This window comes from Phytophthora infestans, genomic scaffold (assembly GCF_000142945.1).
Source record: "Phytophthora infestans T30-4 supercont1.7 genomic scaffold, whole genome shotgun sequence".
Taxonomy (NCBI): Eukaryota; Oomycota; class Peronosporomycetes; order Peronosporales; family Peronosporaceae; genus Phytophthora; species Phytophthora infestans.
This window is the reverse complement of record NW_003303752.1, coordinates 3097521-3121883: the sequence shown is the minus strand read 5'-3', so window position 1 is coordinate 3121883 and position 24363 is coordinate 3097521. Positions and strand designations below refer to the sequence as shown.

The window sequence follows — 24363 nt, the reverse complement described above, 5'->3', positions numbered from 1 at the left end:
GCAAGCTGCGATGACTGGCTGCAATGGACATGCAAGGCAGGTAGCTGTGTCTGCGCCCTCCGTTACAGCGCGTGATGTCATGAAGCTTGCAATGATGAAAATTACACGTCTCTTAGTGAATCTACTTCCACACATAACAAAGATCTAGGTAAGGCTGCATTCTAACCTTCGCCAGAATTTCGTTATAATAAAATACTACAGTACTGTAGTAGGTGACCGGCTAGCTACATGCAGTACATGGCGATGCGATACACCAGTGAGTGTTGCAGTAGGAACTCGTGACGCTTGATCTGTATGAAAGAGCCGAGCACTGGCATGCAACGGAGAAAAAGTGACAGACTGGTGATGCTGCGCACGCAGGAGCGGCATCGCTGCCAGTCGTTTGAGGCAACCGTCGCAGCCTGTTGCAAGCCACCGACCAGCAGCACCATCGCACCTAAGAAGAATCCAGTCGCGGTCAAACCGAGCATGAAGAGCAACGTATGCTGAAAACCTTGAGTAACAGTTGCCACTGCCAGCATCGCCATAACAATGTTCGAGATGAATAGCTTTGCCGCGGCCCCGAAGACCACGGCCTTGCTACCCGAAACGATGGCCTGCAGGTACAGTTCCAGGTACAGACACATGAAGGCGAGTGGACGCCAGAGGCACACAAAGAGCCCCACGAAAAGAGCATCCAGCACTCGACTCTCAAAGCCACGGTATCCAACCACACGGCCCACGGTCGTGCTCCACTCGCTCGCGTATTTGCCACTTTTGTTTGGGATGACCACATTTTTGCGATTTCCAGTGAGACCGTTCTTAACGATCCACTTGAGTCCGTCTTCATATCCCAAATCGAAGAGCCACTCGACGTCTTGCACACGCGGCGGCAGCATAGCCCACCATATCGGCACGTACACCGACGGCTTGATATCTGCTCCAGTGCAGTAGAGCGGACTCACAGTCACGGTTTTCTCGTCGTAGACCGGTTGAAAGTCCAAGATCCCACCATCCATGACCCACTCCCCACCAAGTCTGAAGGGCATTCCAGCAATAGGTGTAGCGCAGCATGAGGCCATAAGACTGTCCGTCAGGTGCTGCTGCGATTCGAACGTCGTTAGCCGACGCGACGACAGCGCCGATAGCGACGTGTAGACAACCGTGAGTTGTTGCGATACATTGAGCTTCTCATACTGGTGCAGTTTGCCTTCGGCATTCAGTGTGTCCAGTAGAAATTTCCGTGCACCGAAATACCCGCCAGGGAACACATGTGCTCCAGGGATGACGTGGTTTAGCACGTAGTCTCGAATACCGTCGAAGTTGCAGCGCAACGCTAGCCCGGTGGCCGTCAGCGCCCCCGCAGAGCATCCGATAAGCCGTGCGTCTTTCTCCAGCTCGAACTCCTGCAGCGCTTTAGCAACGCCAAAGAGGTACATCTTGAGGTAGCCACCACAGGCGAACGAGAAGGACATGTCCTTGAACGGCTTGGGAGCGGCGTGGCTGGCATGGTGACGGCGAGCCATTGTGGCAAAGAGGCGGGGTGTATACGAATGGTGCGTGGCTGTGTGTGTGGTAATGGTGCCACCAAGAACGCATCGGTGCTCTTCGTCGACAAGTCTTGGCTGATGTCATAAGCCCCCTTGTGCCACCGAAAATGCAGCACAATAACACATTGATCAGACCGACACACGAATGAAAGAGCAAAACCAAACTCTTCATTTGGTGACAGTAGTATCTGTGACGTCATGAGATGAATGATCGCTTTTTATGTAGCGCTCGCGAAACATGAGATTTCGACGAGCCTGCATCACCGACATCTGGCAGACCGTGCACTTTCGGAATGATACTTTCCATTACAGTATTTTGCTTCAATAAGGTTCTCCTAATTTGACTATAATTTTCAAGGTACAGTAGCGTTATTGTCGTTATAAGGTTTTAAATTAGGCATCTTTTGCTTTCACAAAGATACAGTGTCAGCGGGTATTATTTTGCATAGCCTCCTTTTTTAAGAGCAAAACTGTAATCAATTTTAGTCCTTTAGATTTTTAGTACAGACAACCCGTGGAGGTGTTTGCCAGATACCTCTCTTGTAAAATTTAACACTTATAAGAGAAAAACTGATTTTCAGTTTTTCTAATATTATTAATCATATGAGCCTACTTAACTTCATAAACGAAAGCTGTGATAGAAGTCTGTCGCTTGGAATTGATAGTCAATCTGCGGCGGACATCAACGAGCTTCTGAGCTTCAGTATCCTGCAAACCACGGGCAATCATATAGACCTGCCGTTTTCGAGCAGCAGACAGAGCTTCACTGTGCGAAAATGGCATCTCCTCTAACAAACTGCAAGCGCTGTCACTCGGTGAACCGACGATGTTTTCCTCGCTCTCCATACTTGTCTCGACAGCATCTTTAATAGCAATGTAGCTCTCAGCACTTAAAGGGTCCTCCAGCTCTAATCTTGATATCAACACATCTTAATCCCCACTATCTAATTTTGTAATATGTTCGGCGTCTTGCTCTACTTGAGAGCTCATGCTCCCCGACACAATCCTCGTGTGACACCAGCAGTGCCAAATTGTCACTTTCGACACTGAACCTCATGCGTCTACAACAAATTTAATTGTTGTGAGCAAGTCCAAGCGCTTTTGAGCTTTACTTTGCTTGACAACCCACTGCACGAGTAATTTCTTGTATTTCAGCTTTAATTTGCGAATAATTCCCGTGTCCATCGGCTAGAAATGCGAAGCTGTGATTTTAGACAGAAAGTGTACTTGAACATGTTCATCGCAACTTCTGCATGGCTAGATGCATTGACGACCAGTATAAGTACTTTACGGCATGCATTTTTAGATTCAGGACACGCACCCATTCTAAAAACACATTGTCCGTCATCCATGCTTTCTGATTCGAGAAATAGTCAATAGAAATTGCTCTTACGCCGATGCCCTTATAGTAGCGGGGTGCTACCGCCCTATTTATCACAATAGGCTTCAACATGTCCGTTCCAGTAAGATTACAGTACAAGCCAGCTGTGATTCTCGCCTTGTCCTTCTTCTTTCCTGCGACTGCTCTTGTCGCTAGCGTTTCACGGGGTAACATGCGATAAAAGAGACCTATTTCATCCATATCAAAGTATCTTGTGGTTTGTAATAGGGGTTCTCAATTGTGCAGCAAGTAAGATTTTTTTTTTCGTGCAGCAAGTAGAATTTTTGATGAATGATGAAGCAGCTGCATCAATTTTGTGCGTTGATGTCCAAGCTCCGCAGTGTCGATAGATCCTGCTTCACCAAGCATCCGATGCAGCGTTATCCCGTGGAGAACCTTAAAACGCTGAATCCAGGACAGCGAAATGACCTCGTTGCCGACGAGTGCATTTGCCTTTGCTTGAAGAAGATCATCAGAGAGGAGCCCTCGTGCTTCTTGAGTATGGACAAACGCTAGAAGCTCGGTCTTGATTGATGCATGCTGAAATTTATGTTTCATGTTGCCGTTGGAAGTGCAGTCGAGAGGCTGCTTCACCGCCGTGGAAGTGTCAAGATTTTTCTTGAGGCACGCGGCGACCCACTGCTGGAGACCGACGTGTTTAGGACTCTGGATAGTTAGGTGATGACGGCGGAGCTCGTTTTTCTCGTAGATAGTGAGGTGTTCGCGCGAGGAAACCATTATTTTACTATTGGGGGAGTTCTTAAGTGAGGCACGTGGGATGTATTTCTCCTGTAATGCGACACTTTGCCTTGCCCGACAGCCTCTCTTATACTCTTACAGTCCTACTGAAGATGTGACTTAATATAAATATGGAGCAAATTGGGACCGGATCAAGCCGCTCTAATACCCGATTTCCTCTTATATCCGGCGCCACTATAGCCGGAGCTGTCTTTAGAGCGATTTCTGCTTCAGAATCTGTGTTATGTCAATATAAAATTTTATACACTGCTACACGTATCAATGACTCAAACTACTGTCGCAATCGGTGGCCCTTAAATCAAGTAAATTCTGCATTTTTGTCCTACCGCAACGCCAAAATCGTAGATTTGATATGTCGGCACTCTCTTGGCAATACTATGTCGAAAACCTGGCTTACTTGGCTATACATAGAAAAGTCAGTCTAAAATTTTTCCGCACATGAGCCGGTCAGGTGTGCTTCTTGGTCCACGTGGTCGTAATAACAGCTTTAATTATCAAAGATGTCTTCCTTTTATTTGTTTTTCGAACGGGTAATAGTAACTCGTACGACAAGCGGTTCGCCGCCGCTATGCGGCGGGGTGGCATGGTTTGTTGGTGATGAGGTAGTCGCAGCGCTAAGTACTTCGTGGTATCGCATGCTTTGGTCTATTTCCGGGTTGCGTGTGCGTTCGTCCACAGCATTACGCCGTGATATTGTACTTAAGCCACTAACCATTCCGTAATCTCATGTGCCCCCGTACGAAATCGCGGTCGGTACGCTTCCGCACCGTACTACTGGTTGGCGTCCATGCTCGTCCTGGCTTTTTGGATTCCTACATACCAGTGGATAACGCTGATTGGTACTCTCTTATGGTTTTATGCTCTTCCGTAGTACTGCACTCTTTCATAATTTCGGTCTTTCCATGGTTTTGTCGCTCGTGTATCGTGCTCTCGTGATCTGACACGGTCCACCGTACTTTTGAGGTGTCATGATGTGGTTATATTGTATGTGTTATCGTGGTTTCGTAGTTTATATCGGCTCTCCCGTGCTATCGTTTTCTGCCGTGGTACCAAGCTCCGCGGTGCGATCTCGCGCTGTCCTGGGGTGTTTCGCTGTCTCTTTGGTGGCTGGTTTGCTGTCCATGGTATCCCCGACACGGTAGCGCCGGCAATTGGCAACGGGGTAGCTGATAAAGAGCGAATCTGGTCCAGATAAGCGGAAACGAAGCTTCCAAGGTGCCTTGAGTGACCTTGCAGGCCGAGAACCAAGCTTCCAATCGTGGTGAAACCTAGCCTTCAGACACCCTTTTGAGGTGGTTCTAATGTCCGTTGAGCGGGCAGAAAAACATCTGTCAGCTTCTCCTTCGATTCTAACTCATAAAAGACCAAAACAAGTTTTTTATACTAAACCCAGCCATCTCCGAGAAAATGTTTTCAGTCGAGCATAACTTTTCTTCTAACTAAGGCCCTGATTTCACCGTGGTCTGGGCAAGTATGAGATGCATTCGGATTGGCCAACGGTTTATATCCCGACGATCACCCCCAAGGTGGTGGGAAAGTAGGCAAGATAATCTTTTAAGTACGTATTAATTGCAAAAGGCAGCAGGCCCATGTCTACAGCGTATCAGATAGATGAAGCCGCTACGCCGCTACTCCTGGAGATGGTGTGTGCAGAAGCGTTAGCTTCGGCCACAGCACGAATTCGAGAACAAAACCAAATCTGTTAACTGTAACTATAATTGATTTGACACGTTATTAGCGTCTACGGTTTTCGATGCGTTGTTGCATAGCAGTTTACGCTGCTTTCAGCGTAACTTCGTCAACATTTGTAGCACTTCCGCCCTCATGCTCCTCCCTCAGCTACCTCACGGGCGCGATCACTCTCTCGAAAAGAAGACGAGCCTGCCTTTGCTGTATCTAGCGTCATCCGGCGTATGAAGGATGCTGGACTTGCATGGGGTATATCGCAGCCGAACGCAATTGCTACGATAAACGAGTTCCTTCGCGTAATCAAATGCGTTCTGATGATTTATTCAAATGCCGGCAACAAGCGCAGGGTGGGAATTAATGGATGGATCCGCGGATGTTAGAGGTTTTCCAGACATATTTGGAGTTATAGATGAATTTCTTTTCTTAATAATTTTGACCTAGTTAATACGAACGGAGATGTTGTAAGGGATATTACCCCGCAATTAATATGCAAGCTCACTGTAGCTATCGACGGCGATTTATGAATTATGATAAGCCGCTGGGGTCTTACAAAGCCAAAAAGACCTGGAATGTCTTTGAAATCGGTAATTCCGTTCCAAATACGATTCCTCGTAAGTGCCATTTTCTTGGGGATGCCTATATTATACTCAGCTGTGAGCGTTTAGCTCTATATATACCACGTGAAGGAGGTGGCAAACTTTCACGGATTCAGAAACGTATTAATTATGTTCGTAGCGCCCGGATGGCTATTGAATGCGCGATTGAAATGCTTAAGCAAAGATTTCGCCTGATAACAAGTCAAATGGAACAAAAGTCGATCACGAACTGTACGTGGGACATTTTATCTACAATGATCTAAATGAAATTATGGCAAGTCGGAACTCGCATGTGACGGGGTCACACAGCACCTTGCGCTAGAGGAAGTTATCTTCCGAGAGTATACAAACTCTCAGTGAACGGCAGTTCACAGGTCCCCTCTTTAATTAAAGAGAGCGAAGTGACCTAAATAAGGTAGATTGTAAACTGAGTATATTTATAGGTAGGTTAAGTTTGTGGTTAATACAAACTATCAGTTACCTATAGAAATGCAATGTCATTTAACCAATGGTTGGTTTTGAATGACCTTGGTACCTTGTACCAAATATCCCGGAGTATGACATGTCATACTCCTGAAGTGTGAAGTGTCACACTTCATGTAACCAGGGTACACTTAGTGCTACGTACCCCGTTACATCCTCCCCCACTTAGGTTCGGTTTACCGACCAATCAGAATGAAGAGATGTTCGTCACAAACTCTCATTCTCAAAGTCGAAAACCATCGACTCGGCCGCGCGAGCGCGGCGGAGGCTCACTTTACAGTTAGAGCCTCGAGCAGCAACCTGTGCGCTCTTCGTCAAGGTCTCCACTTCGACCGTTAACATGCCTCGTGGCACTGCTAAGAGCGGTGCTAAGACACGCTCCAAGGCTGCAGCCGGTAAGGCGCAGGCCAAGAGCACTAAGCCTCACGGCAAAGGCTCTGCACTCAAGGAGGCTACTCAGGTGGCCTCCGAGGCTATCGGATCCTCGGGTGACGCGGCTGCGGACAAGCGCGCAAGCAGGCGCCGCAGTCCGTCGCCCTCGTCTTCAGACAATCGTCCGAACCCTCGGTTCGTAGAACATGAGTTCAACTCGGGCAGTGAGGACGATGCCGAGTTCGAGAGCACTCATGATGCTCCTGCGGGCTCTGTGGGAGGGCACAGCCCAGTGCCCAGTGAGCACAAAGAAGACAGCGTGCAGTCGTCCGCTAGTGATCACGGTGATCACAGTCCCAGGACCTCTGTGCGCTCTGAGAGTCCGGCCGTTAAGGCTAAGGGCACTCCCAAAGCCGGTGGCGATGAGGAAGGGAGTCCTCGCAAACGTCTCTCGCTTGCCGAGGGTCTTGCGCGCGCTAAGGCCTCTAAAGCCGAAGGCGCCAAGCCCTCAAAGAAGCGTACCGCCTCTAAGTCTCCACTCCGCGAGGAGAAGGAGACTCGACGCTCCTATCAGAGTCTCTTCGACTCCTCGGATGAAGAGGAGGAGAAGGAGGAAGAAGAGGAAGAGGAGGGTGCCATTGTTGAGCCCCGGGAGGTCTCGAATGACCTCGACCAGCAGCAGGAGGATTTCCAAGCTGCCCAGCGTGTGCGTGGGGGTTCGGTGGCGGCACCCGTCAGCCAGGGAGCTGCCATCAACTCAAGAGGGTATTGGCCTCCCGAGGAGAGCTCTGGGGCTGACCTCTTCTTAGAGCTTCTCGTCGCTCCTCGTGGCCTTGTGGGCGGCCACACTTCTAGGGGCATCTATGAACGAGCCCTTGTTCAGAAAGAACAGTTGTTCGTCGACAACGTGGAGGCTGCTCGGTGTGTGCTTCTCGCGCCACACCGCATTCCCCTTAAGGACTTCACGACTTGTCGTAAGAAGTCCGAGACCCGGGGTGGTCTCTATCCTGTTTGGGGATACCCCTGGGTTATGCCCGAGAACTGTCCCACATGGAGTTCTTGTGAGGACATGTTCTGGGCGTGGGTGGAGACTCTCAAGTACTCGCCCACGGAGTTACGGGAACTCCATGAAGATCAGCAGCTGCCCCACATCCTGGACCAGCGTGATCTTCGTGTGAGGTTTGCCCACTTGATCAGCAAGCGTATGCTGCCAAGGGACATCCTGAAGCGCGCGGCTTCTAGCGCTCACGATGAGCGCGGGTACGGTATGTATTCATCATCCGTACCCCGTTCGGGCAAGAAGCCCCGGACTACTTATGAAGCTGCCGCCGCTTCTGTTCCCAGATTGCGACAGCCTTCGGGCAGTCAATCAGGAGCCGTTCAATCGGCTCCCACGAGTTCTCGGAGTGGGCATAACCCCTCCACTTCACGAGGAGCTGTCGCTTCCCGCGACACCGTTGCTCCTGGAGGATCCGCTCCACGTGGAAGTGGACTTCTCCATTCCGGTCAAGCAGGGGCGGAGGTGCCCTCGTACGAGTACGAGTACTCGGCGCCTCCCGAGAGCCACTCTCGTTCGAGTGCTCCGACTGCGGGTCCGACACGGGACCCTGAGGTTGACCGCCTCCGTCAACGTCTCCTCGTGCTTGAGATTGCACTTGGCCTTGGGACTGGCGGTAATGCTGCCGCCCAGGCCGGGAATCAGGGCGAGCTCGCTCGTCTTGCGGGTCGCCTGGACCTGGTGGAGCGAGAGGTCGCGAGCCTGCACCTGCGGGTGGACCGCCGGGCCTCTTCGTCCGATCTGGACGAGGCCTTTCGCATGATCTGACGGATCGAGGCTTTGTTGCCACGTCCGGAGACGCCTGCGGCACACTCCCAGACGTACGCGTATGGTGCGTACCCGGCGTACTCAGCGTACTCGGCGTATGGCGCCGGGGTCCGTTCGTATGGAGCCCCTCCGGCGTACGGTCTTGACCGCAGCCTTGCCGTCCCGACCGAGGCTTGGGTGCCTGCTCCGACGCCCTCGTCGACGACTGTGACCGGCCCTCGCTTCGAGGAGCTGGGTCAAGGGGGGTCTGCGAGTCAGCAACCCCCTGCGGGTCAAAGTACCGCTTAAGACGTCCGACATAGAACGTCGGGTGCGTCGTCATTGACTTTGGAAGGTCGATGGTGTACGACGCACCATGTCTGGCCAGGACTGCAAAAGGTCCGATGAAGCGGTGCTTCAGCTTGTTGCTGCCGACAGAGCTGACAGTGTCTAGCGGTAGGTTCCTCGTGTCTAATAGCACTAAGTCCCCCACTTTAAATACACTTAAGTTTCCTCTTCCATGTTTGTCTGAGTACTCCTTTTGTCTATCCTGGGCCGCTGCCATGGCATCGCGGACCCTGCTGACAATGTTCAGCTTGGTATCCATAAAGGATTCCACCTGTTTCCGCAGCGAAACTGGCCTCACATCCGAGACCTGGGAGGAAAGGGCTTTCCGAGCCTCTCCCCCACTTAGAATAGAGGAGTCAGTGTTTCCTCGAAGAGTGAGAGGCACTCTGGGGTGGCGGAAGCCGTTCAAGTAGAACGGCGTGAACCCCGTGGACGCGTGCACCGCGTTGTTGAGCGCAAACTCAACAACTGGAAGCTGCGTCGACCACGTACGTGGCGCTGCCGCGCACACACTGCGCAGAGTGTCCTCGAGCACTCGATTGACGCGCTCTGTTTGGCCGTCTGTCTGCGGATGATCCGCAGTGGACATCTGCAGACGAGTTCCCAGTAAAGGGAACAGCGTTTTCCAAAACGCAGCAGTGAACCGCGGGTCTCGGTCCGAGACAATCGTCTCCGGGAGACCGTGATAGCGGAACACGCCATCGACGAACAACCTTGCGGTTTGTTCGCCCGTCACAGTGACGGGAACTGGAGCAAGATGTACCATCTTGCTCAGCCGACACACGAACACCAAAATTCCGGTGTTGCCGTGTCCGTCGGCGGGAAGCCCAAAGATGAAGTCAAGACTCATCGACTTCCAACAATCAGCCGGTACGGGCAGGCTCTGTAGTGGAGCCGAAGAGTGCCCTGCGGGTTTAACCCGCTGACATGTTTCACATGTCTTGACGTACCGGGCGACCCCACTTGTACATGTGGGTCCACCAGAAGGACTGAGAGACCGACAGAAAGGTCTTCTCGCGGCCCAAGTGGCCGCTGGAGGGCGCGTCATGCGCCTCCGCGAGGATGTCGAACTTCAGATCCTCGTCGTTGGGTACAACCACCCGTGGAGGATCAGTGGGCTCTACCCGATAATAGAGGAGGCCCTCCTTCAACTCATATCGGTGGAGCCGTGAGCGCTGTCGCGACGAGAGCCAGTCGGACTTCGCGCTCGTTCCGGCCTTAAGGAACTTGACGATAGGCGCGACAGCCTCATCGTCCCGATACGCCATGCGTATCCGATCATATAGATCCGTTGTCACCCGCGTGATGTGGGCCAACTCATAGTCGGGACGCCTAGAGAGGGCGTCCGCAAGCACGTTGAGCTTGCCCGGCTTGTACTCGACGCGGAAGTTATATTCCGCGAAGAAGGACAGCCACCTCGCCATCCGTTGGGAGAGGTGAGGCGAGTTAGTCGCCGTCCTAAAGGACGCGTGGTCTGTGTAGATCACAAAGGGCGTAGAGCCCAGAAGGTGAACACGGAACTTCACAAGGGCATATTTCATTGCCAGGAGCTCCTTGTCATGGACAGGGTAGTTCCGCTCGGCGGCTTTGAGCTGCCTGGACTGGAATGAGATGACTCGTTCCTGTCCAGCCGTGTCGTCCTGCAGCAATGCACACCCGATGGCGTAATCGGAGGCATCGCAGACGACGCTAAACGGCTTCGTCTCGTCCGGCAGAGCCAGGACAGGGGCCTCTTGGAGACTGGCCTTGATGCTGTCAAAAGCATCCTGGTGCTCTTGCTCCCAGCGCCAGTCGACGTCCTTCTGAAGGAGGCTCGACAAGGGCTTAGCGAAGCCCGCGTACCCAGCGCTGTACTTGTGAAGGTAGTTGGCCAAACCCAACCACTTTCGAAGATCCTTCTGGGATCGGGGCGTCGGCCATGCTGCTATGGCCTTGACCTTGTCTGGGTCAGCCCGAACGCCCACGTTGCTTACGAAGCAACCGAGAACTTTGATCTCTGGTGACGCGAAAACGCACTTGTCGATGTTGGCGTAGAGCTTGTTCGCTCGCATCACGTCCAACACTCGACGGAGGTGTCCTAGATGCACCTCCATGGCCGTCTTGCCTCCCTCGGCACGGCTATGGACGAAAATGTCGTCGAAGTACGTCTGTACGAAGGTACGCAAAGGGCGGAACAATTGCGTCACCAGGCGATTGAACGTCGCCGGGGCGTTAGACAAGCCCTGCGGCATGACGAGCCACTCCCAAAGCATGCCGCTTGGAGTGCTTACCGCGTGAGCGGGATGTCACTCTCTCGCATCAGGATTTGGTAGTATCCGTCTACCAAATCCAGCGCACTGTACAGTACGCTCCCGGCCATGTTGTTCAACAACACATCCTTTCGTGGGATCGGTGTTTGGGCCGGCACCGTTGCGTTGTTCAGCTTGTTATAAGCGTGAACCAGACGCCACTTTCCGTTCGGCTTACGAACGCAGAAAGTCGGCGTCGAGTGCGGGGATTTCGACTCCCGCACCATGCCTGCCTTCGCTTTCGCGGCGAAGAAGGCATCAATGACCTCGCACTGTTCGCGCGGGAGAGGCCATTGCCTCGTGACACAATACTTTGTGCCGGGCACGAGATCAATCTCGTGCCGTACGCCTCGATCCGGTGGGAGTTGGGTCGGTGGGTGTTTATTCACCACGTCCGCATACTCCGTCACCAAAGGATACACCGGATCCTTGGGGTTCTTGAGAATCTCAGAACCCAAGCGCGCCTGACGCTGCTTGTTCATGTCTTCCAGGACGTTCTCGTCCAAGACAGAGGAGGAGTTCAGCTCCTCCTGAGTGGTCTCAGGTCTCATGAGTACCATCTCAGCGATCTCTCCAGCCTTGAGGTTGGCCAGGAAAGACTCAGCCGTCATTTCCTCGAGGTTCAGTATCTCTGCAACCTCTGGCAACGGTTCCAAGTGGACACCAGATGCCTTGACGGGTAAACCCGTCTCGCTATCGAAGATGTGATAACACTCTTCCACCGGCCTTGTCGGAGGAGCCCGGGCCCTGGACTCCGAGTCGCTTGAAGCGACGTCGATCGGAACGAAGTTCGGATCCGACTTGAGGCGGCGGCGGCGTCTCTGCCGACGGCTTCTGTGACGGGGAGCTTTGCTGCCCACGTCTAGGGATGTCGTCGCTACGACATCCGAGGCACTCGTGGCCTCGTGTGGTACTGTTGTACCCACACAGGAAGCGTGTTCCACGCCTTCCTCTTCAGTTAAGGTCTGGGCGACCGCGTGTGGCACTGTGTTACCCACACAGGAAGCGTATCCGACGTCTTCCTCTTCAGTTATGGTCTGGGCGACCGTGTGTGGCACTGTGTTACCCACACAGGAAGCGTATCCGACGTCTTCCTCTTCAGTTATGGTCTGGGCGACCGTGAGTGGAACTCTGTTACCCACTCTGAACACGCTGTTCTCAGTGTTCATGACAGCTGCAGCTGTCTGCGGAACTAAGTTACCCGCCTGTGGACCTAAGTTACCCACTTGGCCGGCGCCTCTTCTGGGCGCGGCCACCATCAAAACATCCTCGGAGTCGTCATATACGTCGACGACTCCCAAGCATCTGCCGGATGCTTTGGTACCCTGGCAGCCCTCGCGGGCGCCCCGGGTCCTGACAGAGGTGGGAACATGACTCACCAATGCTCTGTCGGACTGCGCAGGGCGGCTGGCACCGATTGCCTTGCCTCGCCAGTCGATCCAGGGCTCGTGCTTCTCAAGCCAGGGCATGCCCAGGATCATATCATATGGATCCATATCGAGAACAGTGAACTGTTCGAGGCTGTCAAAGTCTTCAAACTTGACAGCCAGATCCACTTGGACGTTGGGAACAGTGACGACCTTCCCGTCGGCCAGTCGCACTGACACCGTCCCGTTGCCCTTGCTTTCTCGCAAAGCTTCGGACAACTTGTTGCTGTTACGAGCAACCGTCTGGCGGCGTGCGAAATTCTTCGACGCCCCAGAGTCAATCAAGATTCTAAAGGGGTGATCGTACCCCCGTACACATCCGTGTACTACGAGCAACCCGCCGCTGCTCTTCGCCGATTCGAGAGTGCGAAGACTCTCAGGGGCTAAGTCCCCGTGGTACGCGCCACCCGCGCACCCATCACGAAGACTTAGTTCTTCCCCAGTAGGGCGCCCCGCCCCTACTGGTTCCCTGCGTTCCCCTGTCCCCGGGATCCTGGCTTCTGCCAGCGACCCTTGAGGACGGGCTTGGGGAAGGACCGTCTGCGGAGTCTTTCCGCGGGACAGTCGCGCTTGAAGTGGCCCATCTTCCCACAGCCGAAGCAGCGGATGTCACGCTGTTCGGCGGACCCGAGTTCCATGGGAACTGGTCCGTTGGGGCTTGTTCGACCGGGAGCCGACAAGGAACTCCCAGGCCACGCTGAGGCCGGCGTACGCGCCTGGCGATGGCTGTACTCTTCTTGAAGAGCCACTTGAATCGCCTCTTCAAGGGTGCTTGCCTGCACCCGGAACAGCTGAGTGCGTGCGGGGCCCACTCGAAGGCCGTCCATGAACACAGTCATCTTGATGTGTTCATTGAGTAGATTTCCCGCTAGCGACGCCGTGAGCTCCCATATATCTAGCACATACTCGTGCAGTTCGCGTCTTCGTTGTTTACACGCGAGGAAGCCCGAACGCTGGCGGTACTCGTAGTTCGCCGGGAGGAACGCGGCTCGGAGCTGTTGGCACAGCTGAGCCCAGGATGTGAAACATCCAGGGGATGTCGCTTCCCGAGTGTACACCCAACTCTTAGCACGACCGCTAAGGTTGGAGAGTGCAAAAGCAACACGCAGTTGCTCGGTCGAGATCAGAGCCGCGTCCATCGCGAGCTCTACTTCTCGGACCCAGAAGTGAAGGTTCTCGCCTTCCTTCCCTTCATACGGCTTTACCTTCAGCCATATTGGCTTCGGGTGAGGCGGGTTTGCTTCCGCCGCCGGAGCCTGCAGGTTCTCCCGCACATGCGCGATGAGGCCCTGCTCGTACGCGTCGAATGCATTGACGCGCTCGAGCTGCTCAGCCGGTGTTGATACCACCAGGCTCTGCAGGGCCTCCATCCCGAAGATGCCTGCCATCTTCCGAACCGACTCGAACTGAGAGTCGTTCATATGGGAGAAGTCGTTCCTATCCATGGCAACGAACTTCGGAGGTTCAGGTAGTCTACCCGCGATGGCGTGGATTGACTACAAGTGCTACCAAGTGTGACGGGGTCACACAGCACCTTGCGCTAGAGGAAGTTATCTTCCGAGAGTATACAAACTCTCAGTGAACGGCAGTTCACAGGTCCCCTCTTTAATTAAAGAGAGCGAAGTGACCTAAATAAGGTAGATTGTAAACTGAGTATATTTATAGGTAGGTTAAGTTTGTGGTTAATACAAACTATCAGTTACCTATAGAAATGCAATGTCATTTAACCAATGGTTGGTTTTGAATGACCTTGGTACCTTGTACCAAATATCCCGGAGTATGACATGTCATACTCCTGAAGTGTGAAGTGTCACACTTCATGTAACCAGGGTACACTTAGTGCTACGTACCCCGTTACATCGCAGGTCAAGGTAAATAGTGCTTTGTAATGGAGCCAGACACCGACACGCGTGCTATTTGTAGGGGTAAACACGACGTGCTATACAAAGCATAGCTAAATTTTGCTCCTAAGCGTTTGAGTCAGCTCGTTGATTGCAGTAACTTGAAGATGCAGCGCTTCTTTTGGCGTGCAAGCGATGCTACAGTGGATTGGAGCTGTACCGAGCCTGTAAAAGGCCTACTCTGTGCCCACTACTTGAGCTTACACGTTGGCGCACGTGTATGAGGAAGCGCAAGTTGCGTTTCACTTAAGTATAGATTTACTTAATATGATAGCAAAGCATATTTCCGTCATAATTGAGAATTGCTTATTTGTTTTGTTTGGGGTTTCCTCCTAACCTAATACTTTAAATGAAAGGTATTTGCTTATGAATGGTTGACATAACACTAGAATTCTAGTTGGTTTAAGATATTGACTTTCAGCCAATAAATGCCCTAAATGCATGCAGACCAATAAATGTACCCATTGCGTATCTCACACCAACGTGGGATAATTCCTTCTTAACCAGGTAGCTACATGTAGCCACTTGCGTAGATAGCCCGGGTAATTAAACCCATAAAAAAGACATGTTACTGTGTTCAATACCAAGTACTACGCCGGTACTTGAAAAACTAAATCTGGCTTTGGAAAGGCAAGTGACACGTCCCGTAAATGTACCCCACCCCTCAACGTTTTTTTCAATCAGTAGAAAACACTTCATTTGTGAATAGAAGCCAGCACACACCGTCGCGTCCGCTCATTCAAGAATCAAGCAGCTGGACTCCAGCTTGCCCTCCAGCCTGGAGGGCAAGCGGGAGAGGTCGACACAGAGAACGATGGCGTGCATGAAGGCGACTGTAAGGCAAGGACGAAGTCCGACCACCTGTTTGCGACTACCTACCGGCCTTCACCACCCTAGTACCTCTGTAGCTTAACGAAAAACACTCGCACGCGAATGATGGAGGTTCGATTCCTCGGAGGCTAATATTTGGGCAGCTAGACGGTAAAGACGCAAGAAGCTATGAGAGCAGATGGCGCCAGAGATCCAGCACTGACGGAGCCCTGACCTCAAGCCTGGTGGACGACGCTGGTACTGCGTGTATGGTAAGCCTTAATAATTGTTGCTGTTACTCATTTTAATTTTGGAATGGAGTCAGTCATTCCTCTTTAAACGAGTCTTACCTGCCGTTTTTTTATTAAGAATGGGAATCCTTACGGATCGTGTCGTAACCAACTTGCTCCTTCTCCTACGTTTGTATTCAGAATTGCAGACGGGTACCGTGTTCTTCACGCCAAAGTGGAAGAGCATTTTGTGAACAAACTACCGGCCAGTGGCGCTCCGACTTCTTTCATCTACTTATACCCCACAATAACGGTTTTTAAAAGGACTTTCAGGTCTTTTGCAGCGACAGTAGCGCTATGCAAGTTCAGCTCGATAACACATAACACAAAGCAAGGCGCGGAACAGCGGGCAAGCAGGTTTCGTGCTTGAGCTATACATTTACGTACCAAAACCTGTCGAGAGAACGACGATTCTGCGACGAGCTGCTGCGACTAGCATTCAAGAACAAATGCCTCGTGCTGCCGGCCTTCTGCGAGAACAGGGAATCACGGCTGACCTTGCTACACAGCACTACCTGGCAATTGCACAAACAAGGCTTCTGGGCGAGGTACCGCTAGTCATACTTGTCAACACATCATTCCACCGATCGACGCGCAGCAAACAGCGATGGACGACGCAATGCAAGGAGGACAGGTGCTTGTTGATGCTAATTACGGGCTTGTGCGTATCAAGATTCAGGGTATGCCAGTCTGGACGTCCGCGATGTTCTCGAACTCCCCAGCTCCAGCGCCATGTAGAGAGCCGACCGAGGTATCGACGCCGGCCCCCGCGGACAACATGGATAGCGATCGCATTGACAGCTAAGAACAACACAAGCTCTTTCATGTCCTGAGGTACCTACATTTCTGGTTTTGACAATACATTTTTACTTATAACCACAGTAGCTATACAATTTTTCTCCTGTATCCTTTTTTGCCTTGTGTACGACTACATAAGAGCATTAAGAACTGCGATCGGATCTTCACAAAACGCTATATGCGCATGGCGTTGGAGCCATCGCTTAAGCAAACGAGAACCCGACTTCAATTTAGTTGAGGTCTGGCAAGTAGGGGGTAGGAAAAAGAGTTAAATCCCTCTCTCGTGAATCATATCCCGAAGTTCTTTGTACAAGTGGATCTTAGCATTGCCCATTCCCTCAACTAATCGTGGCAATGGCCACGGATTAAGTAAGGGTAGAATTGCAGTCTTGAAGACTTTGAGAAAACTAGCAGACCTCAACATTACCCCACGCAAAAAAACTTTGGAATCCATTGCGGCAAGGAGGGAGACTCGTTTACCGCGACTAAACGGTATAGTTGCATGCGCCGGCGTGTTTCTGGCAGACCAGCCATATCGATGCAGTACGAATCTACAAAAAAGTAAGTAAAAATATATTTATCATTTAAATAAAACACAAACAATAACTGACCATTCGTCTTTTGATGTTTCGTCGACAAAAAAAGTGGTCTGTACTACAGTTGAAGGGAGCGAGACGACCAGCATACTCGCGGCGTTCGCAAGGTACGCTTTCCCTTGGGCGTTTAGTGAGCACATTCCTTGTTAGATTTAGGCTAAAGCGTAGCGCACGACCTATTGTCGAGTCGGACGTTGATAGAGTCTTTGTAGCGTGTATGTAGGTCGCTGCGTAGCTCTGCGAAGTAAAACGCGGATTAACTTTCACAAACTCCTGTACGAAAGCACATACGTCGCGAGGCCACATTGATGTCTTTGAACGAGACCAGCTTTAAGCACATTGCCTATCGTGCGAAAAAGATTGTACCACCGAACGAGACTGCGGTCGGAAATTCCCAGCACACTAGCCACCGTAGCTATATCAATCAAAAAAACGTAATGGGAACAAAGCCTCTCCAACCAATATCTAATGCGTACGTCACCTCAAATTCTGACAGCATAGTAAATCTCTGAGTGCCGGGTGAATGCCAGCCATTCGGACATTAGGTCGGTCAAAGGTAGGTGTTTAGCCCGATCAAAGTCAGGTGTCGGAGTTGACCTGTCATTTTCAATCGACCCCTTCCGAAGCATCTCCCTGCGCTACGTTACTACGACAACTCAGTGATATAAGCGTATTAGAGGTATCCCCCCCCTCAGTTACAAAGATTCGACCCAGACCTCACGAACACCATGTCGAGAGAAGATGGTAGCGTTGACGACCTGCCAGGCGACTGGGAAGTCGAAGCCGCGAAGGACGACGTATCAGGAGTCGACCGTGATGCTTCTTAAGGTGTTGCAAGCACTGGAGCCAGTGGTGTACACCGGAGAAGAGGATTGCGGTACTGAAGTAGAGGAGAGCGCTGCTGGTGATACTACTGTGCAAGCTTGTCGGGCTATCTGGGAAGCAAATAGTGTCATAGCAGAGCAGTATATCGCTTCTCTCCGCGATAACAGCAGTCTACACGATGCTATATCAGACAAAGTGGCAAACGCATACGATTCCCAGCGAGAAGTCGGTGTATTTGCGTTGTTCTTCACCTCCACACTGAAAGATCGCCTGCGTAAATGGACGTGGGATGTATTGGTCTTTGACGGTCATACTGCTTTACGGATAGTGAGTACAACGCCTATATAGGTCTCGAAATTGCGATGCGTTTTTGTCCAATGAATGAGATTGCCGCGTTTTGGTCTGATCACCGCTTTCTAGGCCAGTCTGCCTTTATTGAAACAATGACAAGGACGCTATTTCAGCAGATACGTGGAGCACTGACGTTACACCCACCAGAACGCCCGACCTTTGACAAGTAAAAAGACCCATTGTGGCGTTGTAGAGGATTATGAAGCATTTCCAGAAGCGCTTTGCAGAGTATGCAGTGCCCGTGGGCGTTAGCAGTATTGACGAGATGACTGCTCGAACTAAGGCCAGGTCACGGGCGAAGCCATTTATGCCCTCCAAGCCGGATAAGTGTGGCGTCCGCTTTTATGCCGTTGTGGGATGGTCCTCCCTCTACGCTCACTCGTTGTGGGAAAACGCTTTGGGCAACACATTGCCATCAATACCTGCTGAACGTTATACAGGATTATTTCCCACCCTAAGAACGCCGCTGTACAATACTTTGTGTGCCGACGATGTAACGGGGTACGTAGCACTAAGTGTACCCTGGTTACATGAAGTGTGACACTTCACACTTCAGGAGTATGACATGTCATACTCCGGGATATTTGGTACAAGGTACCAAGGTCATTCAAAACCAACCATTGGTTAAATGACATTGCATTACTATAGGTAACTGATAGTTTGTATTAACCTCAAACTTAACCTACCTATAAATATACTCAGTTTACAATCTACCTTATTTAGGTCACTTCGCTCTCTTTAATTAAAGAGGGGACCAGTGAACTGCCGTTCACTGAGAGTTTGTATACTCTCGGAAGATAACTTCCTCTAGCGCAAGGTGCTGTGTGACCCCGTCACACTTGGTAGCACTTGTAGTCAATCCACGCCATCGCGGGTAGACTACCTGAACCTCCGAAGTTCGTTGCCATGGATAGGAACGACTTCTCCCATATGAACGACTCTCAGTTCGAGTCGGTTCGGAAGATGGCAGGCATCTTCGGGATGGAGGCCCTGCAGAGCCTGGTGGTATCAACACCGGCTGAGCAGCTCGAGCGCGTCAATGCATTCGACGCGTACGAGCAGGGCCTCATCGCGCATGTGCGGGAGAACCTGCAGGCTCCGGCGGCGGGAGCAAACCCGCCTCACCCGAAGCCAATACGGCTGAAGGTAAAGCCGTATGAAGGGAAGGAAGGCGAGAACCTTCACTTCTGGGTCCGAGAAGTAGAGCTCGCGATGGACGCGGCTCTGATCTCGACCGAGCAACTGCGTGTTGCTTTTGCACTCTCCAACCTTAGCGGTCGTGCTAAGAGTTGGGTGTACACTCGGGAAGCGACATCCCCTGGATGTTTCACATCCTGGGCTCAGCTGTGCGAACAGCTCCGAGCCGCGTTCCTCCCGGCGAACTACGAGTACCGCCAGCGTTCGCGCTTCCTCGCGTGTAAACAAGGAAGACGCGAACTGCACGAGTATGTGCAAGAGATACGGGAGCTCACGGCGTCCCTAGTGGGAAACCCACTCAATGAACACATCAAGATGACTGTGTTCATGGACGGCCTTCGAGTGGGCCCCGCACGCACTCAGCTGTTCCGGGTGCAGGCAAACACCCTTGAAGAGGCGATTCAAGTGGCTCTTCAAGAAGAATACAGCCATCGCCAGGCGCGTACGCCGGCCTCAGCGTGGCCTGGGAGTTCCTTGTCGGCTCCCGGTCGAACAAGCCCCAACGGACCAGTTCCCATGGAACTCGGGTCCGCCGAACAGCGTGACATCCGCTGCTTCGGCTGTGGGAAGATGGGCCACTTCAAGCGCGACTGTCCCGCGGAAAGACTCCGCAGACGGTCCTTCCCCAAGCCCGTCCTCAAGGGTCGCTGGCAGAAGCCAGGATCCCGGGGACAGGGGAACGCAGGGAACCAGTAGGGGCGGGGCGCCCTACTGGGGAAGAACTAAGTCTTCGTGATGGGTGCGCGGGTGGCGCGTACCACGGGGACTTAGCCCCTGAGAGTCTTCGCACTCTCGAATCGGCGAAGAGCAGCGGCGGGTTGCTCGTAGTACACGGATGTGTACGGGGGTACGATCACCCCTTTAGAATCTTGATTGACTCTGGGGCGTCGAAGAATTTCGCACGCCGCCAGACGGTTGCTCGTAACAGCAACAAGTTGTCCGAAGCTTTGCGAGAAAGCAAGGGCAACGGGACGGTGTCAGTGCGACTGGCCGACGGGAAGGTCGTCACTGTCCCCAACGTCCAAGTGGATCTGGCTGTCAAGTTTGAAGACTTTGACAGCCTCGAACAGTTCACTGTTCTCGATATGGATCCATATGATATGATCCTGGGCATGCCCTGGCTCGAGAAGCACGAGCCCTGGATCGACTGGCGAGGCAAGGCAATCGGTGCCAGCCGCCCTGCGCAGTCCGACAGAGCATTGGTGAGTCATGTTCCCACCTCTGTCAGGACCCGGGGCGCCCGCGAGGGCTGCCAGGGTACCAAAGCATCCGGCAGATGCTTGGGAGTCGTCGACGTATATGACGACTCCGAGGATGTTTTGATGGTGGCCGCGCCCAGAAGAGGCGCCGGCCAAGTGGGTAACTTAGGTCCACAGGCGGGTAACTTAGTTCCGCAGACAGCTGCAGCTGTCATGAACACTGAGAACAGCGTGTTCAGAGTGGGTAACAGAGTTCCACTCACGGTCGCCCAGACCATAACTGAAGAGGAAGACGTCGGATACGCTTCCTGTGTGGGTAACACAGTGCCACACACGGTCGCCCAGACCATAACTGAAGAGGAAGACGTCGGATACGCTTCCTGTGTGGGTAACACAGTGCCACACGCGGTCGCCCAGACCCTAACTGAAGAGGAAGGCGTGGAACACGCTTCCTGTGTGGGTACAACAGTACCACACGAGGCCACGAGTGCCTCGGATGTCGTAGCGACGACATCCCTAGACGTGGGCAGCAAAGCTCCCCGTCACAGAAGCCGTCGGCAGAGACGCCGCCGCCGCCTCAAGTCGGATCCGAACTTCGTTCCGATCGACGTCGCTTCAAGCGACTCGGAGTCCAGGGCCCGGGCTCCTCCGACAAGGCCGGTGGAAGAGTGTTATCACATCTTCGATAGCGAGACGGGTTTACCCGTCAAGGCATCTGGTGTCCACTTGGAACCGTTGCCAGAGGTTGCAGAGATACTGAACCTCGAGGAAATGACGGCTGAGTCTTTCCTGGCCAACCTCAAGGCTGGAGAGATCGCTGAGATGGTACTCATGAGACCTGAGACCACTCAGGAGGAGCTGAACTCCTCCTCTGTCTTGGACGAGAACGTCCTGGAAGACATGAACAAGCAGCGTCAGGCGCGCTTGGGTTCTGAGATTCTCAAGAACCCCAAGGATCCGGTGTATCCTTTGGTGACGGAGTATGCGGACGTGGTGAATAAACACCCACCGACCCAACTCCCACCGGATCGAGGCGTACGGCACGAGATTGATCTCGTGCCCGGCACAAAGTATTGTGTCACGAGGCAATGGCCTCTCCCGCGCGAACAGTGCGAGGTCATTGATGCCTTCTTCGCCGCGAAAGCGAAGGCAGGCATGGTGCGGGAGTCGAAATCCCCGCACTCGACGCCGACTTTCTGCGTTCGTAAGCCGAACGGAAAGTGGCGTCTGGTTCACGCTTATAACAAGCTGAACAACGCAACGGTGCCGGCCCAAACACCGATCCCCACGAAAGGATGTGTTGTTGAACAACATGGCCGGGGAGCGTACTGTACAGTGCGCTGGATTTGGTAGACGGATACTACCAAATCCTGATGCGAGAGAGTGACATCCCGCTCACCGCGGTAAGCACTCCAAGCGGCATGCTTTGGGAGTGGCTCGTCATGCCGCAGGGCTTGTCTAACGCCCCGGCGACGTTCAATCGCCTGGTGACGCAATTGTTCCGCCCTTTGCGTACCTTCGTACAGACGTACTTCGACGACATTTTCGTCCATAGCCGTGCCGAGGGAGGCAAAACGGCCATGGAGGTGCATCTAGGACACCTCCGTCGAGTGTTGGACGTGATGCGAGCGAACAAGCTCTACGCCAACATCGACAAGTGCGTTTTCGCGTCACCAGAGATCAAAGTTCTCGGTTGCTTCGTAAGCAACGTGGGCGTTCGGGCTGACCCAGACAAGGTCAAGGCCATAGCAGCATGGCCGACGCCCCGATCCCAGAAGGATCTTCGAAAGTGGTTGGGTTTGGCCAACTACCTTCACAAGTACAGCGCTGGGTACGCGGGCTTCGCTAAGCCCTTGTCGAGCCTCCTTCAGAAGGACGTCGACTGGCGCTGGGAGCAAGAGCACCAGGATGCTTTTGACAGCATCAAGGCCAGTCTCCAAGAGGCCCCTGTCCTGGCTCTGCCGGACGAGACGAAGCCGTTTAGCGTCGTCTGCGATGCCTCCGATTACGCCATCGGGTGTGCATTGCTGCAGGACGACACGGCTGGACAGGAACGAGTCATCTCATTCCAGTCCAGGCAGCTCAAAGCCGCCGAGCGGAACTACCCTGTCCATGACAAGGAGCTCCTGGCAATGAAATATGCCCTTGTGAAGTTCCGTGTTCACCTTCTGGGCTCTACGCCCTTTGTGATCTACACAGACCACGCGTCCTTGAGGACGGCGACTAACTCGCCTCACCTCTCCCAACGGATGGCGAGGTGGCTGTCCTTCTTCGCGGAATATAACTTCGGCGTCGAGTACAAGCCGGGCAAGCTCAACGTGCTTGCGGGACGCCCTCGCTAGGCGTCCCGACTATGAGTTGGCCCACATCACGCGGGTGACAACGGATCTATATGATCGGATACGCATGGCGTATCGGGACGATGAGGCTGTCGCGCCTATCGTCAAGTTCCTTAAGGCCGGAACGAGCGCGAAGTCCGACTGGCTCTCGTCGCGACAGCGCTCACGGCTCCACCGATATGAGTTGAAGGAGGGCCTCCTCTATTATCGGGTAGAGCCCACTGATCCTCCACGGGTGGTTGTACCCAACGACGAGGATCTGAAGTTCGACATCCTCGCGGAGGCGCATGACGCGCCCTCCAGCGGCCACTTGGGCCGCGAGAAGACCTTTCTGTCGGTCTCTCAGTCCTTCTGGTGGACCCACATGTACAAGTGGGTCGCCCGGTACGTCAAGACATGTGAAACATGTCAGCGGGTTAAACCCGCAGGGCACTCTTCGGCTCCACTACAGAGCCTGCCCGTACCGGCTGATTGTTGGAAGTCGATGAGTCTTGACTTCATCTTTGGGCTTCCCGCCGACGGACACGGCAACACCGGAATTTTGGTGTTCGTGTGTCGGCTGAGCAAGATGGTACATCTTGCTCCAGTTCCCGTCACTGTGACGGGCGAACAAATTGCAAGGTTGTTCGTCGATGGCGTGTTCCGCTATCACGGTCTCCCGGAGACGATTGTCTCGGACCGAGACCCGCGGTTCACTGCTGCGTTTTGGAAAACGCTGTTCCCTTTACTGGGAACTCGTCTGCAGATGTCCACTGCGGATCATCCGCAGACAGACGGCCAAACAGAGCGCGTCAATCGAGTGCTCGAGGACACTCTGCGCAGTGTGTGCGCGGCAGCGCCACGTACGTGGTCGACGCAGCTTCCAGTTGTTGAGTTTGCGCTCAACAACGCGGTGCACGCGTCCACGGGGTTCACGCCGTTCTACTTGAACGGCTTCCGCCACCCCAGAGTGCCTCTCACTCTTCGAGGAAACACTGACTCCTCTATTCTAAGTGGGGGAGAGGCTCGGAAAGCCCTTTCCTCCCAGGTCTCGGATGTGAGGCCAGTTTCGCTGCGGAAACAGGTGGAATCCTTTATGGATACCAAGCTGAACATTGTCAGCAGGGTCCGCGATGCCATGGCAGCGGCCCAGGATAGACAAAAGGAGTACTCAGACAAACATGGAAGAGGAAACTTAAGTGTATTTAAAGTGGGGGACTTAGTGCTATTAGACACGAGGAACCTACCGCTAGACACTGTCAGCTCTGTCGGCAGCAACAAGCTGAAGCACCGCTTCATCGGACCTTTTGCAGTCCTGGCCAGACATGGTGGGCGGTCGTAACACCAATCGACCTTTTCCAAAAGTCAAATGACGAACGCCAACCCGAACGTTTCTATGTCG

At 52.9% G+C, this 24363-nt stretch overlaps 3 protein-coding genes across 3 annotated transcripts; 2 read left to right on the top strand and 1 right to left on the bottom strand.

The window, feature by feature from the left end:
• Positions 1-224: 224 nt before the first annotated feature.
• On the bottom strand, positions 225-1505 carry PITG_05419 (patatin-like phospholipase, putative; the record flags this gene model as incomplete). The annotated part of the gene is made up of 1 exon (XM_002999023.1): positions 225-1505. The coding sequence occupies one exon, from the start codon at positions 1503-1505 to the stop codon at positions 225-227; it is 1281 nt and encodes a 426-aa protein (XP_002999069.1).
• Positions 1506-15287: 13782 nt separating this feature from the next.
• Positions 15288-16482, top strand: PITG_05417 (uncharacterized protein; the record flags this gene model as incomplete). The annotated part of the gene is made up of 1 exon (XM_002999022.1): positions 15288-16482. The coding sequence occupies one exon, from the start codon at positions 16285-16287 to the stop codon at positions 16480-16482; it is 198 nt and encodes a 65-aa protein (XP_002999068.1).
• A 1307-nt stretch (positions 16483-17789) lies between these two features.
• PITG_05416 (uncharacterized protein) lies at positions 17790-18263 on the top strand (the record flags this gene model as incomplete). The annotated part of the gene is made up of 1 exon (XM_002999021.1): positions 17790-18263. The coding sequence occupies one exon, from the start codon at positions 17800-17802 to the stop codon at positions 17896-17898; it is 99 nt and encodes a 32-aa protein (XP_002999067.1).
• Positions 18264-24363: the final 6100 nt, after the last annotated feature.